The 18,048-nt window shown below is 40.7% G+C and overlaps 1 protein-coding gene across 2 annotated transcripts in view; it reads right to left on the bottom strand.

Annotated features, from left to right (window-relative positions):
- Positions 1-3,412: 3,412 nt before the first annotated feature.
- The window catches only part of NIT2 (nitrilase family member 2), a 26,764-nt gene continuing 12,128 nt past the window's right edge, over positions 3,413-18,048 (bottom strand). Inside the window, exons 7-10 of one of the 2 annotated variants that reach the window (XM_042456647.1) lie at positions 16,482-16,560; positions 15,594-15,692; positions 6,376-6,431; positions 3,413-5,996 (exon numbers count right to left, since the gene is read on the bottom strand). In XM_042456647.1, coding sequence (XP_042312581.1) covers positions 5,905-5,996; positions 6,376-6,431; positions 15,594-15,692; positions 16,482-16,560 — 326 coding nt within the window. In that variant the 3' untranslated portion in view covers positions 3,413-5,904. Of the gene's footprint in view, positions 5,997-6,375; positions 6,432-12,580; positions 12,707-15,593; positions 15,693-16,481; positions 16,561-18,048 lie in introns of those variants that run through there. The other variant, XM_042456648.1, reaches the window with a different exon arrangement.

Here is an 18,048-nt window from a genome sequence, read left to right as displayed (position 1 = left end):
ATTACAACAGAGGTCCTTCTGATTGTTGTAGCTTCATTCTGGCATCACCCTGTTGTGTCTCAGTTACCAGCAGATCACATCTCCATTGCTTGATATATCAGCTGGTTAAGGTGGTGGTGGTGTTGTTTTTTGGGGGGGAGGTTGCCAGAGGGGTAGGTACAGAAGATATGTTTACAAGAGGTCAACAGTGTAGGATTTATGTCAGCCACTCATGTCTACATGTTTATTGACACTAAAGAACTAAGAAGATTGAGGCAGGATTTTCCAGAAACCATGTTGATTCTTAATATGTTTTGCAAGTTATCTGGCTTGCAATTATGTCGTGTTACAAACCGCCCATTTGGGGCGGCCTGTATCCAGCTCTTGACCTGTCAGATCAGGGCCTCAGCTGCCACAGCAGCAGCCTCTGAGGCCCCGATCCGCCACTTTCCAACCTGTGGGGAAGCAGCAAAAAGCTGCTTCCCTGCGGCCTGGAAAGGGGTGTCCTTGGGGCTTCATGCCCCAAGGACACTCGACGGCGGTGGGGAGGAGGAGAAAGGGGCCACTCGGCCCCTTTCTGCCTTGCGTCGCTAGCACTGCATTTATATGCAGGAAGGAAAGTGGCACTGAAGCAAATTGGTTGCTCTGCTTTCATTGAAAAAAAATTTATTCCTTAGAGCAGCAGTTCCCAAGCTGTGCTCTGTGGAGCCCTTAGGACTCTGTGAGTCAAAAAGGTTGGGAGCCCCTGCTTTGGAGCATCAGTTACTGCTACTGCTCAAGGTTGCCAATTTTGACGATATCGGAAGGAAAAGAATATGATGATACACTTGGAAGGTTGAACTAGGTTTCAGGATCATTTCACTACATTTTATTCATGGGGTTATGAAAGTATATTTTATTTAATGTATAAAATAATATAAATTAAAAATGTTAAAACTAGTTATAAGAAACGGATATGTGTGTCAAATCTGATGTTGCACCTGCACAACCTAGCCAAAGGAAAATACTGGGGAGGTTAAGTTCAGTCTTAAACTATTTTACTCAAAGCTTAGTGACAGTCCAAAATACCTTCCTTTAGGTGGATAATACCATTACAGCGCGCCCGTGCCATATGCGGGCGCGCCATATGCGGCCTTGAGCATACGCGCTCAAGCCGTGGGGCGGAAGGGGCGGCGCATCCCATTCGATTGAATGGGCGCGCGCGCCTGTTGCGCCCCGCGTGCGAGCCCCATTGTTTCCAATGGGGCTCGAGCATAGGCGGAATTCGCCTTACACGGAGGGATCCGGAACGGATCCCCAGCGTAAGGCGAGGACAGACTGTACAATTGGGAAGGGCCCTCCAGATGTTGAACTGCAATTCCATGTGGTATTCATGTTAGGTGTATCTGGAGGCCCTCAGCTTGTCCTCTTCTGCTTACAACATAAACCTATCCGTAGCTGCTTAAAAATAACGTATATCCAATTAGATTAGTGTGGCTTCCTAGGGGGTAGCCTTATTTTCCAAAAGAAGTCACTGTTTAAGCTTAATTTATGCAGCAAGGTATGTAAGTTTTGAACATCCCCTGAAATATTCATCAAATCAAATATGTAATATTAAAGCAGTAGTATGAGCAGATGTGGTTTACAATGGCACCCATAGTGCTGGGATATCTAGTTTGGGGACAAGTAACCATGGCCATGTGGAAAAATAGGGCATAATGGCACTTACTATAGAGAAGCATCGATACATACACACCCCACTCCTGCATTTCAGACAGAAACTGACTGACAAGCCAGAGGATATATTCTCCCAGAGCAAACCAGACCAGAATCTCTTCCATCTCCTGTCATCTATTTCTGAGAAAATCCACAAGACTTCATTGATCACAATCATTCTCTCTTGTCTCCTGGATATCAAAACAGACTCTTTACCTTGGAAAACTTTCCAGGGTCCATTGTGTGGTAATCAAACTTTTTGTTTCCCATGGAACTTTAGTAACTTAGATTGGCTTAGAGGGTATAACTATGACCCCAAAACCAGAACCTTTTTGCTGTAGTCACAACCATAGAGAGCTACAGTCTTGGCACCACTCAGATTGTCCACATGCACTCTTACTATTGTCCTCAGACCCCAGTCTGAGTCCTTTGTTCCCACTATTTGCCAGAATTTGCAATGCCAAACCTCCCTGGCTTGAGTCTTTTTACTTCCCTGCTTTCTGTGGACCTTGTCTTCAGAAAAAGGTGTCTATAGCCTCATCCCACCCTCAGTTTCCACTCCCTCTTTTCAAGTTTCTGTATTGGGTTAGCTCTGCATGTTGCATATCTGAATATCTTTGTGGGTGTGCTACTTTTTATTTTTCTTAATAAAAGGATACATAGTTCTCCAAACCTGGGTCTCTATACTGACTACTGGTATAGCTGGTGCTGGATCCTGCACATTGCTGTTACCTCTGTCGCAAGTTGAGTATTTCTCCAAACTAATCAAAATAACCAAAATCATAAAAAAGAAGTTGTAGCTGTTGGTGGAGGCTCTACCAGTCCCAGACAAAAAGGGTAACAAGTACTACATCTTAGGCAGTTTCTACATGGAAAGCTGGCAAAGACATTGTAAAACTGGTTTTTATTTTATCTAAATCAGTTATGCAACTAGGACGGGACTCAGAACTGAATTCCAGGGCATTACAGCCTGAATTCTCTTTCTGCAACCATAAAGCAGCAGGTAACGGATGCAGTGGCAAGGAAACAGACCTAGTATCAGCATGTGGTACAGTACGCTGCAGGGTTAATGCTGGTTGCTCCTGCAGCATCCTTTCTCATTTAAAAAAAAATAATATTCCATGCAGTGGCTTCTGTGTGGACATATATATTCAATTTTAAAGTTTACTGTCCTCAGTAAGATATCCTAAGTAACTCTTGTAAAGGGGTAGTGAAAGCAAATCCCTTTTTATTACTTGTGAACACAATGCTTTAATGTTTAAAATGCAAAACTACACATGCTCACTTTTTCTTCTAGATGAGTAAACCATTAATTTATTTGCTTGCTGTAACATTTCAGGAATGTAGATGCAGCTGTAAAACACAGAATGGTGGCAGAGAGGAGAAGGGAGAATGATTGTTTCACAACTGGCTGTCCATAAGATCATTAACTCAAGGGTCTGAAATTATCTAGCTGCACTATTGTTCCAAAACAGATTAAATTTGCACTATACTACATATTGAACTTTGCTCTTACTTCATCTGAAAGGTACTTGACAAATATCACTGAGTTCAGCCTTACTGGGAAATAAAGCTAGAATAAAAGGCTAATACATTAATATTCTGACCTGAAGTGATAGTTTGCTATGTATGCATAGTGCGTAGATTAAAATTAACAAGACCACCCAAACATATGAGAAAGGCATTAGACTAAACATGAGAAGTGTTCTGATTTAATAATAAATGTTATTTCACTGTATTTCTTTTGCTTCTTTTTATTGTATGCAACATAACAGCTAATCAACCAGAGAGAAGAAAGAGATGAAATATAATTTGGTGATGAACAGTGATAATCCCTTTCAAATTTGGTACCTTTCTGGGGCTGAATATTTGTGGTTTTCCTTTCATACTTCAGATTTGCATGTAAATCATGTTGTAGGGCAAGTATATCAGTGTTAGGTGATGGTACAATGATGACTGTTGAGTACAGACCTCTAATAGGATGCCAGCTTTGATTCAGTGGATGGCATTGGACCTTAATGATAAAGTAGTTGGATCTGGTCTAATCTCCTCATCCCCATTTTTATACTGCTTTTCTGTACAGTAAGTTCAAAGAAATGTATAGTTAGCCAAAAAGAAAATGAACGCAAGATGCCAAATTAAAAATGTAGCATAACCCAGTAAAAATCTTAATTCATATAACATTTAAACAAAAACTACCCCCACTGTATTACACATTGATGGTGTGTTTGTTTCAACAGCTTACATTTGTTTTCTAAACCCAAGAGGGCCAGGCATCTCTGAACCTCACCAAAAAGGAACATCCCAAAACAAAAGAAAAAAGTTCTGTTGTATTTGTAATAAAAATTGATTTCTTCTTTCAGTGTAAAATTTAATAGATAAAAATTAGATAATGGGCATAAATATTCTGCCTTTAAAATAAGGGAAACAAAGAACAATGTATTTTCTGTGGTTAACGATCTTGTTAAAAAATGCCAGCATGTTGTCAGAGTTCCTATGTGAATATATATCCACTGTGTAGAAGGCATCACAAAAAGAGGAAGACTGCATTCTAGATGAACAGACTCAATGAAAGAAGCAATGGCTCTGAATCTGCAAAACCTGAGCAGCGTTGTTGATAACAGGGTGACCTGGAGGTCTCTCATTCATAGGGTCACTATAAGTCAAAGTCACTTTGTGAGCAATAAACAACGAATTATTGTCCAATGGCTGTTGCATGTGTTCAGTGGGTATACCTGTAGCTGGAAGGGAAATGGTTTGGCAAAAAGGGAATTGGGACAGCAGGTGGCAAAATATGCCTTCCCTCTGTCCCCTGACACAAAAGAAGCTGGTTGAGTAAAAAGGGAAGGGGACAAAAGAAAGCCTTTGTTTAGCAATGTATAAAGTAGGAAGAAATTACGGTTATCAAGATGTTCAGAGGAGGAAGGAGTGAGAGATGATGTAGGAATTCCTTCCAAAAAGTTGTTTTGTCTCCAGCATTTGGGACTAGTTCTCACCAATGCCATTTGGCTGAACCTCTTCAAACACTAGGTGGAGGCTGACATAATTCAGAATTCATATATATAAATCCTTCCACCCATGAATGACCATGGCAAGAAAAAAGGCAATGTTGGACATGTCTGTATGGAAGGAATTCCTTATCTTTTTGACATTATCTTTTAATGCCTGTGAGCTGCAATCTGCAGATCAGAAGTAGGCTTACAATTTGGCAAGAACTGCCAGTGTTCTTTAGGGTTTAGGAAAATCTGAACAAGTATCCACAACTCTTGAATCTACTGAGAAATATCCTCACTGATATAATAACAGTGTGGTGTGTTTGAGCCTACCGTATTTTTGTGGCCTTAACAGACTAGAAGGCAATACTTCAGAACTCAGCCAATGACACAGCAGGGTTGGGTGGTGAAACTTTGGCCCTGTGACTATTTTATATATCAACTACCAGAAACCTAAACATACAGAGTTCAGTAGTAAGAGATTATGGGAGTTCTACTCCAAAATATCTACAACACCAAAGATAGCCCAAATCTTTAGGCCATGCTCTTTACCAGCAATCTAATTCATACTTTAAATTCGACCAGCCTCCATACTGGCTACTTAATTTGACCTCATCACTTTAGACCAGTGGCTCCCCACACAGAAACTCCAGTTAATATGACCAACAATGAGGGACTCTGGGAGCAGAGGTCCAAAACATGGAGGATCCAAGTGAATGGTCTTACAAATTTGGCCCAGATATTTGAGACTTTAGCCCTTAGAATTCCTGACCACTGGCCATACTGCCTGGGATTTCTGCAAGTTCAATCTCAAAACATCTACAGAGCTAAGAACACAAAAACACTGCTTTAGACCACATTATATAAAACCAAGGTAAGACTAGAGTTTGCAAGATGGATGTTTAGAAAAGAAGTGTATCCAGGTGACAAGTCTTGCATATAGCAACAGAAACAGTTCCTACCTTTTGAAACATATTGGCCAAATCAAGGATATGTTGCAGCATGAGAATAGCTTACTATTTCATTTTTTCAGTCATGTGCTTGATGGTGAAGGCACTACTGGTAGTTGTTATACTATGAAATGGATGAAGTCCCTCTAGACACATTATGAAAATTAATCCAATTATATATATAATTGTGTTTACTAGTTTCTTACATGTACTTAACCTTTTTAACTTGATTTTACTAAAGATGAATACATGTAGCAGCAGGAGGTATAGTGATTCAAAACACTTTATCATGCAGTTTTTGCTTCTACGGTGTAAAGGTCAGATCGTTTCTGGGAATGAATAGGGATCTGCTGACGAATCTCTGCAAGCTTCTTTAAATCTGTGCAAAAGAAAAGAAAAAAAAAATAACCATCAGGACTAATTGCTTCTTCTCCCTATTTCATTGCCAGATTAGCATAGGGAAACTGTTTAAATCCATAAATCATAGGGTAATTATATGGTAATATCACAAGAAATAAATATTAATCTGCCAGATCTAATTATAAATTAAAAGGGCTAAAATGTTGGTAATATATGATATATCTATGATACGATATGCTTTAAATCTGCCTTGTATATACTGTCATCACAATTCTCATTTTAAAGGCATGGAAATTAAAGGCTGAGACAGACTGATTCCACCAAAGTTACACACAGAATCCATGCCAAAAAAGGCGATTTAATTCATGGAAACACTAAGTATGTTCCTGTTGACTTACCAATATCTGCATAGACAACAGTTTCTTCAATGTCTGCTTTGGCTATGACCTCTCCCCTGAAAAGGAAAGGAGAGCATTACATGCATACATATGACTGTACAAAACTGGTTGAATCCAGAGTTGCTGTTCTGTGGAAAGGACACCCTTAACTCTTATGTAGTGTCATAGAATCATAGAGTTGGAAGAGACTGCATGGGCCATCCAGTCCAAACCCCTGCCATGCAGGAAATCCAAATCAAAGCATCCCTGACAGATGGCCATCCAGCTTCTGTTTAAAAACTTCTAAGGAAGGAGACTCCACTACACTCCAAGGGAGTGTGTTCCACTGTCGAACAGCCCTTACTGTCAGGAAGTCCCTGTAACGGAGAGCACTCCCAGCTGTCCAATCAGAAGGCAGCTGAGGGACAGCCAATAGCATGAAGGCTGGAATTTTTGAAGATTCCGAACTGACAGTTGGGGAGTCAGTTGGAACTGGGACAGTTTAGAAAGGCAGTTAGGGTTTAGACTCTTGGGGAGAGAGGACTGAGGGAATGTGTTAGTTAGGGGCTGGGATCCTGAGAGGGAGGGTTCCAGGGCTCGAGAAGGACAGTTAGGGGTAGAGTCTGTGTAGTAAGGGCTCCCTACCATTGCACTGCCAGACCTCTAGGAGAGGGAGGGACTGGAGTATAATATCCTGCGGGATATGGTTAGCCTTGGTGGCTGAGTTAAGAGAACGAACTGTCTAAAGAGAGGCAGGAAAGTCTCTAGGTGATAGAGGGATAAGGGGAAAGTAAAGTGACAGTAGCCGAGTCAAATAATACAAGATAACTAAGGCCGTTACAGACAGCCAAAATAAAGCTGCTTCGAGTCACAGTGGAGGTAGGTATTTGAATGATGCATGCGTCCTAGAGTCCAGAAGTCACACCAAAGCCACGCTCCAGCCTAAGAACGGGGCGGGCTTTGGTGTGCTTCTGGACTCTTAGGAGCATGCATCATTGAAACACCATACCTCCACTGTGACTCGAAGCAGCTTATTTTGGCTGTCTGTAACAGGCCTAAGTAACCTGTGCCTGAACTAGCAATTACAATAATATCATTCAGTTCAAGAAAGAGATGTTCAACCATTCTGTTTAATAAGTTATATTTTGGTTTACTAAAAGCTTGTCAGTCATACATATCAGCTCCACGCTACTATATTAAATAAGGTAACCTGCAGAGGGAAGGGGGTTCATATTACAGAATTGGGTGGCAGCGGTGGGATAACAGAAGTCCCAGGTGCTTGCCATAAAAAAGAAGGCTTGTGGTTTGGACATCCGGTACAAAATGGTGGCAGCGGTGGGATAAGTAAAGCCCAGTGCTGCCATTTTAAGAGGGGTCCGTTACAGTTCCTCCTAATGTTGAGATGGAATCTCTTTCCTGTAGCTTGTATCCATTGGTCTGGTCTTAGTCTCTGGAGCACAGAAAACAAGCTTGCTCCCTCCCAATATGACACCCCTTCAAGTACTTAAACAGGGCTACAATCACCTCTTCCTTCTCCAAGCTAAACACCACAGCTCTCTAAGGCTTCCCATAGAGCATGGTTTCCAGACCCTTCACCATTTTAGTCGCCCTCCTTTGGACACACCCATTTCTCAACACCCTTTAGGCAGTAAACGTTTCTCCAGTTCCTGGTTTTCTTTTCCAGGCCTCAACATGCCTGCCATCTGTTCATAAGGGCATGCTGCAAAAATCATCCCATCTGTAGCAGAACATCATGTTAACAAAACTCTGCTGTTCTTAGTCAGAATAACCCAGAGGCAATCTGAATGCTGAAAAGGTGGTCAGTAGAACTAATCCAGTCTCCAAGACTTGGTCAAATTCCCCTTCCAAGTGCAGGGGGATAGCCCCAGCAACCCCCCCACACACACCACACACTGATTTCTCTTCTACAAAATATGGTACTCTGTACTGGATAATAAGAATCATCTGCCCGTCCATAATTATCATCCCTTTTATAATTCAAATGTTTTTCTTACCTTTGTTTAAAGAACTTACATTTATTTTTATTTGATATACCCCGACCTTCTGTAAGATCAGAGGCGGCTAACAACTTACAAAAAACATAGAATCACAAATCTACCCAAATAACCTAAAATGCCCAGTACCTTTTAGTAAATTTCTTCTTCAGTCTTCATTTGGAAATATATTTGATAGTCCTGATGAAAAATCTGTATTTAGGATAGAGGGCTACATGGAACAGAATATGGAGAAACAAAAGGGTTCCCAATGGCAAAGGGCCATGCAAGGTTACATCCTATCGCCTTACTTGTTCAACTGTATGCAGAAAAATCAAATGAAGAGCAGGCCAAGACTTAGAAGGAGTGAAAATCAACAATTTAAGATATGCCAATGGGTAGAATCAATCAAGGAGGCCTGGACAAGAGCATGAGCAGGGAGGAATGGAGATGTCCTTATTAACAGGTTGCTGTGAGTCCAGGCCAACTGAAGGGCTGTTGACAAGAAATGAAAGACCTTGACTTAAATAGTTTTCTAAAAAAAATAGACACAGAGATCCAAAAAGTGCGGTGATCAAGGTGACCAGAGGTCACCACTGCAAGGTGGACAAGGCACCGCAAAATGTAGGAATATCCAAAAATGTAGGACATTGCAAATAACACTAAAAACACTGTTGGTGGACGTGTAAACATGCTAAGAAAATTGAAAAGCTATAAATAAGCAATTAATAATTTTGAAAAGAAATATAAAACTAACGCCGGAATGTTACTTACTAGGAATATTTGAGGAAGATTTAAAGGAAAAGATGAAATAATTATGTATTATATGTCACGTTAGCAAGGGTTTGCTTTGCGCAGAAATGGAAAGTTAGAATGGCCCAGCAATTGAAGACTGGGATATTAAAGTTTATGAAGGAATTGAAATGGATAGATAACACAAATAGTTAAGAGAAGTCATAGGATCAGACAAAGAGAATGGACGGATGTTTTCAAGTTCTTGGAACAAAGATGGGGGAAAGTACAGTATTGAATTAACAAAGAAAATTAAAAATAAAAATAAAGCTAGTCTTGGTAACTTAAGATATAGGAAGGAAAGCGATTTATTTGAAGGATAAGGATCCATGGTCAAAGATACAATAGAGAAAGTCATGTTACAAGAATAGAGCGAACACTGTGAAAGGAAGTTCAGATATGTTTTGTTGTTTATATGTGTATGTTAAATTGAAGATAGAAGCAGGAGAGAATAAGAGATAAAAAGAAGAGTGAGAAGAAAGAGTAGAGTTTAGTTAAAAGGGGAAAGTAGGTTAGAAGGTTAGCGTAAGTATGTTAAGATAGGAAAACTAAGAGAGGTAACGGAGTAAGAAGAGGCAAGAAGAAAGGATCTGGAAAGGAGTTAAAGTAGAAGGTCAAAGTGTTTGAATAGGATAAGTGGGAGTGTGGGCAATCTTCTTCGGATCTAAGGCAATTTGATATACTAGGAAGGTAAATGAATATGTTTGTTTTGTATATATTGCAATCTTTGTTTGTATGTTTAATCAATAAAATTACACACACACACACACCACCACCACAATATAATGTAATTCAATACTTCTTAGCCATGGTGCAAAATGGAGGATATTGAATTCTTCCTGGAAAGATATCTGACATATTCTGGAAAAGGAGGACAACCGATCACCTCAGTTGTGGACAAAATCCAAACCTGAATTTTTTGCAAACGCGGTTTTAAGAGTCTTAAATTTGTGGCTTTTTAGAGTTAGTTCTTCATATATATAGTTTATACACTACATGAGACCAAAACCAATTCTCCATTTTAGTGGGATCCAAAAGACATATAGTTAAAACAGTATTCTCCTGGGGTTGGTGCATTGTGATCTAGCTGACCTTGCAGTAAAATGCTATTTGCAAAACAGATACATTTGATCCTTGAAGTCCCTTCGGCAACAATTGTCCTTATCAATTGATGATTATTGGTATGTTCATGTTGTACTGGAAAGCTAAGGTCAGTGATGCGCTTCTGTAAACTTTGAACAGAATAGGTTATTCTATTACATTTTGCTTAGAAAGACTGGCTCTATTGATTTGGAACCCACTGAAGAGTTGGATGGCCAGAAGGAAATATTCTTCGACTAGGTAGAATTAAGCTTTGGAACTTGTCAGACACAGGATGTAGTGGATGGCCACCAATTTAAAGGAGGATCAGGCAAATTCCTGGAGATAAGTGATCAGTGGCAGCAGTTTGATGGTTATATATTCCCGCAGTGAATCGAACCAGTTGCCAGGAAAAACAATTTTGTTTCTGCTCACGGGCTTCCATATGAATTGCGTCGGTTAAAGTGAACAGAATGCTGGGCTTAATATCCTTGGTCTGATCTGGTGTACGCCTTTTAAAACTGTGAAACACAACTGTGGCATGGAAAAGACATGGAGACATAAATGCCCTTATTGGTATGACACTGAAAGTCTTTAGCATTCAAGATGAGAGTTTTCAATAGTCTGGGGGACGTTACTGTAATGGAAAGCACGCCCAGCGACCAATAAGAAGGCAGCTGAGCCCAGCCAATCGGGTGTGGCGGGACATTCAAAAATTCCTGTACTGACAGTTGGGAGTCAGTTGGATTCTGGCAGTGAGTTGAGTGAGGGTTTAGAATCTGGGAGATAGGACTGAGGTCCAGGAGTTCCTGAGGAATGAGTTAGTGGGAGTTGAAGTGTTTGAAGGGTTCAGACCTAAGACCCCCAGAAAGAGAGGGTTTGGGGGGCTATAGAAGAACGGTGAGGGGTAGAGTCCCGAGTGAGGAAGGACTCCCTACCGTACACTATCAGACCTCTAGAAAAGGGAGGGGCTTGAGTGTAGGATCCGGCGGGAAGTTAGCCTGGGTTGGCTGAGAGTAAGAGCCAACTGGAAGGTGCTTGAGTAATATAGAGACGTCTGAGAACATTAATGTGGTAAGAGCGGGGTCAAATGTAATTGAAACTAATAACCTGTGCTGAACTAGCACTACATAATACCACGCAGTTCAAAAAGAAATGTTCAACCAGTTGTGTTATAAGTTTATATATGTTGGTTCATTTCAAGAAGTGTCGGTCAAGTTTAATAGAGTCCGCGCTACTATATTAAATAAAGAACCTGCCAGGAGAGGGGTTGAAATGTGTGGCAGCAGGGTGGGATAAGTAAAAGCCCCACGCTAGCCATTTAAAAGGGGTCCGGCACAGTTACATTATTGATATCATGCATGGAGTGATGTGGACCTAGTTATCTTAGACGTGAAAAAAAAAAGTTAACTACCTCAAGTCAGCCTCAACATGACAAACCGTGTGGGTGAACATCTCCAAGCCCCTCTTCCAATGCTCTGCTTAGGTCCTGCACATGCAGGGTTGTGACCTCTCTGATGAGTCTATCTATCTGGATATGGTCTTCCACTCTTTCTCTGCCCATCTACCCTCCCTAGTAATATGTCTGTTCAAGGAAGTCGCCTTCTCTCATGATGTGACCAAAGTAGAAACAGACTCAGTTTCATCACCTTTGCTTCCAGGGAGAGTTCAGGTTTGATCTGGTCCCAGGATCCTTTGTTGTTTTCTTCTGGCTATTTATGGTATCTTAAAACACTTCTTTTCCAGCATGACATCAAATAAATTGATTTTCTTTCTGGCAGCTTTCTTTCAACTGTCCAGCTCTCTCAATCGGTACATGATGACAGGGAATATAATGACTTGTAGATTCTAACGTTGGCACTTAATATATTGTGCACTTTAGATCTTGTCTAGTTCTTTCATAGTACCATTGCCATTCCTAATCGTCTAATTTTGTCTGAAGTCCTCATTCCAATCATGTTTTTGATCCTAGGGAGGGAAAATTTTTAACTATTTCAATTTTCTAATTAATTATGAATTTATTAGTAGACCTGTGGTCATTATTTTGTTTTCTTTATATTCAGCAGTAGCCTACGTTGCACCTTCTTCTTTGAGATACCTTAGTTAATTCCAGTCTATGATGTTTTCTGCTAGTAGTAGGGTGTCATTTGCGTACTCAGATTGTTGATGTTCTTCCTCCTACCTTAACTCCTCCTTCGAGTGCAGTCTAGTCTTCATGTTGATTTTTTGTGTCCAGGTTGAACAGATAGGGTGATAAAATGCAGGCTTGCATGATCCCTTTTCCTTTAGAATTACCACCACCTACTATGTGAAAACTTTATCAGGTTTTATAGGGCAAACCAATTCTCTCCAAGTTTACCAATCTTACTGCCCCTGGATTATGCCATCAAAATCTGACAACTAGCAAATGTCAGCTGAAAAAACATGAAATGGAAGCTACTGTGCTTATGCCTTAGTTGGCATAGTACTTCCCAAGTATCAAATGACTGCAAGAGAGAGAGAAAAGAGAATAACATTAATTTGTGCCAAATTTTTAATTAAAAAGTTATAAAATTGATCTTCAGGAGGAAGTGGGATCCTTAGTACCATCCATGCATCCAAATGAAAGAAGATCCTTCATTGCTGCTTAGCAACTTCAGCAGATTTCTGCAACCATGGAATTAAGTGCCTTTTTTAATGATTTTATTAAAAAACGTTTTGCCAACGTTACCAAATAATATAATATTGAAATCGCATCTCAGAACTTAAATCTGGAATTTGCATCTTCCATCTGGATTTTGTATAAAAAGTATATACCATATTATAATCAGAATATATCACCCATGCTCTATACATCTGAAAATACATGTTATATATGTACATCTTGTAGTATCATTTATAATAACCATTTTCTTTTAAATAGAATCTATTATTCTAATGTATACTCATGCTTCTTATATAGTTGGCCCTTCCCTTATGTGGGGGATCTGTTCTGGAACAACCCCCCCCCCCGCGCATAGGGGAAAATGGTAGCTCGAGTCATAGATCATAGAAATCGTAGGTTGGAAGAGGACAACTAGGGCCATCATCCAACCCCTGCCATGCAGGAATCCAAATCAAAGCATCCCGACAGATGGCATCCAGCCTCTGTTTAAAGACCTCCAAGGAAGGAGACTCTATCACCCTCCGAGGGAGTGCATTCCACTGTCGAACAGCCCTTACTGTCAGGAAGTTCCTCCTAATGTTCAGATGGAATCTCTTTTCCTGTAGCTTGCATCCATTGTTCCAGGTCCTGTTCTCTGGAGCAGCAGAAAACAAGCTTGCTCCCTCTTCAATATGACATCCTTTCAAATATTTAAATAGGGCTATCATATCACCTCTTAACCTTCTTTTCTCCAGGCTAAACATCCCCAGCTCCCTAAGTCGTTCCTCATAGGGCATGGTTTCCAGACCCTTCACCATTTTTGTCGCCCTCCTTTGGACACGCTCCAGTTTCTCAATGTCCTTTCTGAATTGTGGTGCCCAGAACTGGACACAATATTCCAGGTGGGGCCTGACCAGAGCAGAATACAGTGGCACTATTACTTCTCTTGATATAGACACTATACTTCTATTGATGCAGCCTAAAATAGCATTGGCCTTTTTAGCTGCCGCATCACACTGTTCACTCATGTTCAACTTGTGGTCTACTTGGACTCCTAGATCCCTTTCACACGTAGTTTCATTCAGCCAGGTGTCACCCATCCTATATCTGTGCATTTTATTTTTCCGCCCTAAATGCAATACCTTACATTTCTCTGTGTTGAATTTCATTTTGTTAGCTTTGGCCCAGCTTTCTAGTCTATTCAGGTCATTTTGAATCTTGATCCTGTCCTCTGGGGTATTAGCTATTCCCCCTAATTTGGTGTCATCTGCAAATTTGATAAGTATGCTCCCAATTCTGTCATCCAGGTCATTGATAAAGATGTTGAATAGCACTGGGCCCAGGACAGAGCCCTGTGGGACCCCACTGGTCACTTCTCTCCAGGATAAAAAGGAGCCATTGCTGAGCACCCTTTGAGTCCCATTAGAAGTAATGGGGCTCATGCCCACAGTGCAGGTTTGTGTAATGGGTATGCACCCCATTACTACTTCTGGGGCGCATCAGCATTTTTTCCAGCATGCCTTCCAGCATATGCTGGAAGCTGTGTAAAGCACGCCTGCGTATAACGCAGGCGCACTGTATATGCTTTTCAACTTCCTCATGGCAATCTTGTACTGTTATATATCTTTACGCTTTGGGATCTTGTCTAGTTCTTTCATTGCCTCCCTTCCCATTCCTAGTCTTCTTATATCTTGACTGCAGTCTTATTTCTGATCAATGTTTTATCCAAGGTAAGAGAATTCTTTAACTATTTTGATTTCCTCATTGTCTAGGTTCAATTTATGTAAATCTTCCATGGTCATTATTTTGGTTTTCTTTATGTTCAGCAACTAGCCTGCCTTTGTATTTCTTCCTTGACCTTCCTTAGTAATTGTTCCAAATCCATGATGTTTTCTGCTAGTAGTATGATGCCATCTGCATCTTAGATTGTTAATGTTCCTTTCTCCTGCTTTCACTCTTCCTTCTTCTGAGTCTAAGCTTGCTCTTCGTATGATATTTTCTGTATACAAGTTGAGTAAGCAGGGTGATAATATGCAGCACTGCCTGACCCCTCTTGCCAATTGCCAATCTGTTTTTCCATATTCTGTTCTGTTCTGACATAGCATTTGACCGTAATTACATATTTCTCATCAGGACTATCAAATGTAGCAGCACACCCATGTCTTTAAGAGCACACCGTAGCTTTTCTTGATCCATGCAGACTAAGGCTTTGCTATAGTCTACAAAATATATGTGGACTTACTTCTGGAATTCTTTGGTGCACTCCATTAACCACCATATATTTGAAATATTGTCCCTAGTGCCTCTTTCTTTCCTGAACTTGACTTGCACCTCTGTGATTTCTCTCTCCATATATGATTGGAGTTTATGCTGCACAATTTTAAGCATAATTTTGCTTGTTTGCGAAATGAATGCTAAGACAGTAAAGATTTGGGAACAGTATTGATTTTAGGGGTTACAGCATTTTAGATTTCAGCAGCCATCTGAAAAGGATTATTCTTATTATTTTCCTGGCTCATACAGGGATCACCTTAAGGCCCAAGTAACCAATCCAGGGAGGGATCCTGAAGGGAAAAGAGGCAAGGTGAGTGACAGGAGCCCAAAGCTTTGAAAATGTGGGGCCAGCCTGGAGGGATCCATCACACCCTCATTTTAGGGGATAAAGAATTTTGAACTTTGATCAAGCATTTGAACCTTTTCGTTTAATTTAGTTCTCCTAAGGTACTGCAAGAGTATGTTTTCCTACTCACCATGGATTTACTACAGTGCTGTGTCCCCAGGCTACATATGATGCCTTTTCATCCCTAGCAGGAGATGCAGTTGCCACATAGACTTGGTTATCAACAGCTCTAAACAAAAAGGAACAATATATCACAACACAAAATCCCCTATACATTGGATAAGAAGTAAACAGGAAAAGCATGCTGCCAACTTCTTTCAGTTAGTCTCAAAGGTGCTACAAGATCTCTCTACATACTACCTTTTACTAGAGTCTCAAAATATATCCCTGATCTTTAAAAGATTACAAAAAACTGATCTAGATGTGGCACTGCAGCTCCTTTCAGCTCTAGTCAGGAAAAGGGGAACTTAGTCTGACAATGCTGGGATGACCACATGTTTCCTATCCCTACCATATGGTCTATTTTTCTATGCACTTATTCTATCCATCTTACATTTTGCATATATAGGAACCACAGCTAAACCACAGCCATAGTTATATACTTGAGTAATTCTAACTGATGAATTGGTAACACATGCTACAGACAGAAGCATGATGTTCAGCTGTGGATCAATTATGCATATGCCCCGCTACTTCAGGTTTTATGAAGGAAAAAGGATCAACTCACTAATCATGGAAATGATCAGGTACTGAATGGAAATTTTATGGCCTGATGTTTCTGGCTCACATAGGCTTCACCTATTCACTGCTACTACTGGATTGCAATTACCTAATATAGCTACAAGTGAGGCATGACAGGTTTTTGTTTTATTTTAAAAAAGGAATAAATAAATAAGTCACCAGATTTCTAAACTGCTTTTTTATGCAAAAGCAACAGCACCCAAAGTCATATAAATGTGTTACTTTATTAAACTACTTTTTGGATAAAGGATTATAGGAAAAGTTAGCTAGTTCTTACCGTCCTCTTTGGAGCAGTTCCCAGTGGGCTGGCCCAGTTGTCAGGTTAAAAGCTCCTGGATACACCAGGAGCTGGCAACCTAGTTCAGAAGGGAAAGTGCAAAGACAGAGCTGGGTTAATATTATCAGAGAAGAAGACATAGTCATGGAAAACAGTAGCAAGATAAATTTCTTCATTATAATTGTGAGATGCTTTTAGTCCTTCAGCCAAGCTTTCTAGATTATTTATCTTCTTTCAATATTTGGTATATTCTTGTGTGCACATTTTTAAGAATAGAATCCTGTTCCAAAGCAGGTTAGGTTAGATCTCTGTTCCAAACAGGAATTATTATTATTATTATTCTTTATTTATATAGCGCTATAGATTTGCACAGCGCTGTACATAAAACAATAAATATATAAGAGTAAGCCTGCTTATGGCGTACAATCTAAGAAGTAATAGGATAATACATATAAAATACATAGCAATACAGGAAATGGTTCAATAAAACAGGCAACAAAAAGAACATCAAATAGCAAATGATAATCACGCAATGCTTGGGAACGCTTCTTTGAACAGGATGGCCTTCAACTCCATTTTGAAGCTGGTTAAAGAAGTTATGGCCCTTGCTCACGGGGGAAGAAGGTTCCAGTAGTGAGGGGCAGCGAGTTAAAAGGGGCGAATCCGAGATGGGGCAGAGGAAATCCTGGGCTGGGACAGCCGACCTTGACTACCAGAACAGAGGGCCCGAGTGGGAAGGTGAGGAGAAAGAAGGTCTGATAAATAAGGAGGGGCCAGCCCATGGAGGGCTTTAAACAGTCAACAGCAGGAGCTTATACTGAATGCGGAAAGGGAGGGGGAGCCAGTGAAGGGATGCCAACACAGGAGAGATGTGGTCAGAGCGGTGGGTGGAAGTGATAATGTGTGCAGCTGAATGCTGGACAGAAATTAAAGGACGGAGGTGAGAAAGAGGAAGCCCAGCCAGGAGGACGTTACAGTAATCCAGTCGTGAGATCACTAGGGCATGGACCTTGGCAGTAGAGGCGGAGAGATATGGTCGGATTTTGGCAATATTGTATAGAAAGAATCTACAAGCCTTGGCTGTGGTGTGGATCTGAGGGCTATACGACAGAGAAGAATCAAAGATAAAACCAAGACTGCGGGCTTGCTGGACTGGTTGAACAGAAAGGTTGTCCACAGAGACAGAAAAGGAGTGTTGAAGGGTGGACTTAGGAGGAAAGACAAGAAGCTCCATCTTGGACATGTTGAGCTTCAAACGCCGATGGCACATCCACTGCGAGACAGCTGTGAGACAAGACGAAACTTGCTGTTCAAGCCTTGGAGACAGGTTGGGAGTGGAAAGATACAACTGGGTGTCATCGGCGTACAGGTGGTAGGAAAAACCAAAAGAGCTAATGAGTTTTCCTAAGGACAGTGTGTAGAGAGAAAACAGAAGGGGACCCAGAACAGAGCCCTGGGGAACTCCAACAGATAAGGGAACAGAGGATGAAGTCTGATCACCTGTGACCACTGCAAAAGATCTGCCTGACAAATAAGATCTAAACCAGTTGAGAACAGAGTCTGAGAA

This window comes from Sceloporus undulatus, chromosome 3 (genome assembly GCF_019175285.1).
Source record: "Sceloporus undulatus isolate JIND9_A2432 ecotype Alabama chromosome 3, SceUnd_v1.1, whole genome shotgun sequence".
NCBI lineage: Eukaryota > Metazoa > Chordata > Lepidosauria > Squamata > Phrynosomatidae > Sceloporus > Sceloporus undulatus.
This window is presented reverse-complemented; position numbering and strand designations above follow the sequence as displayed.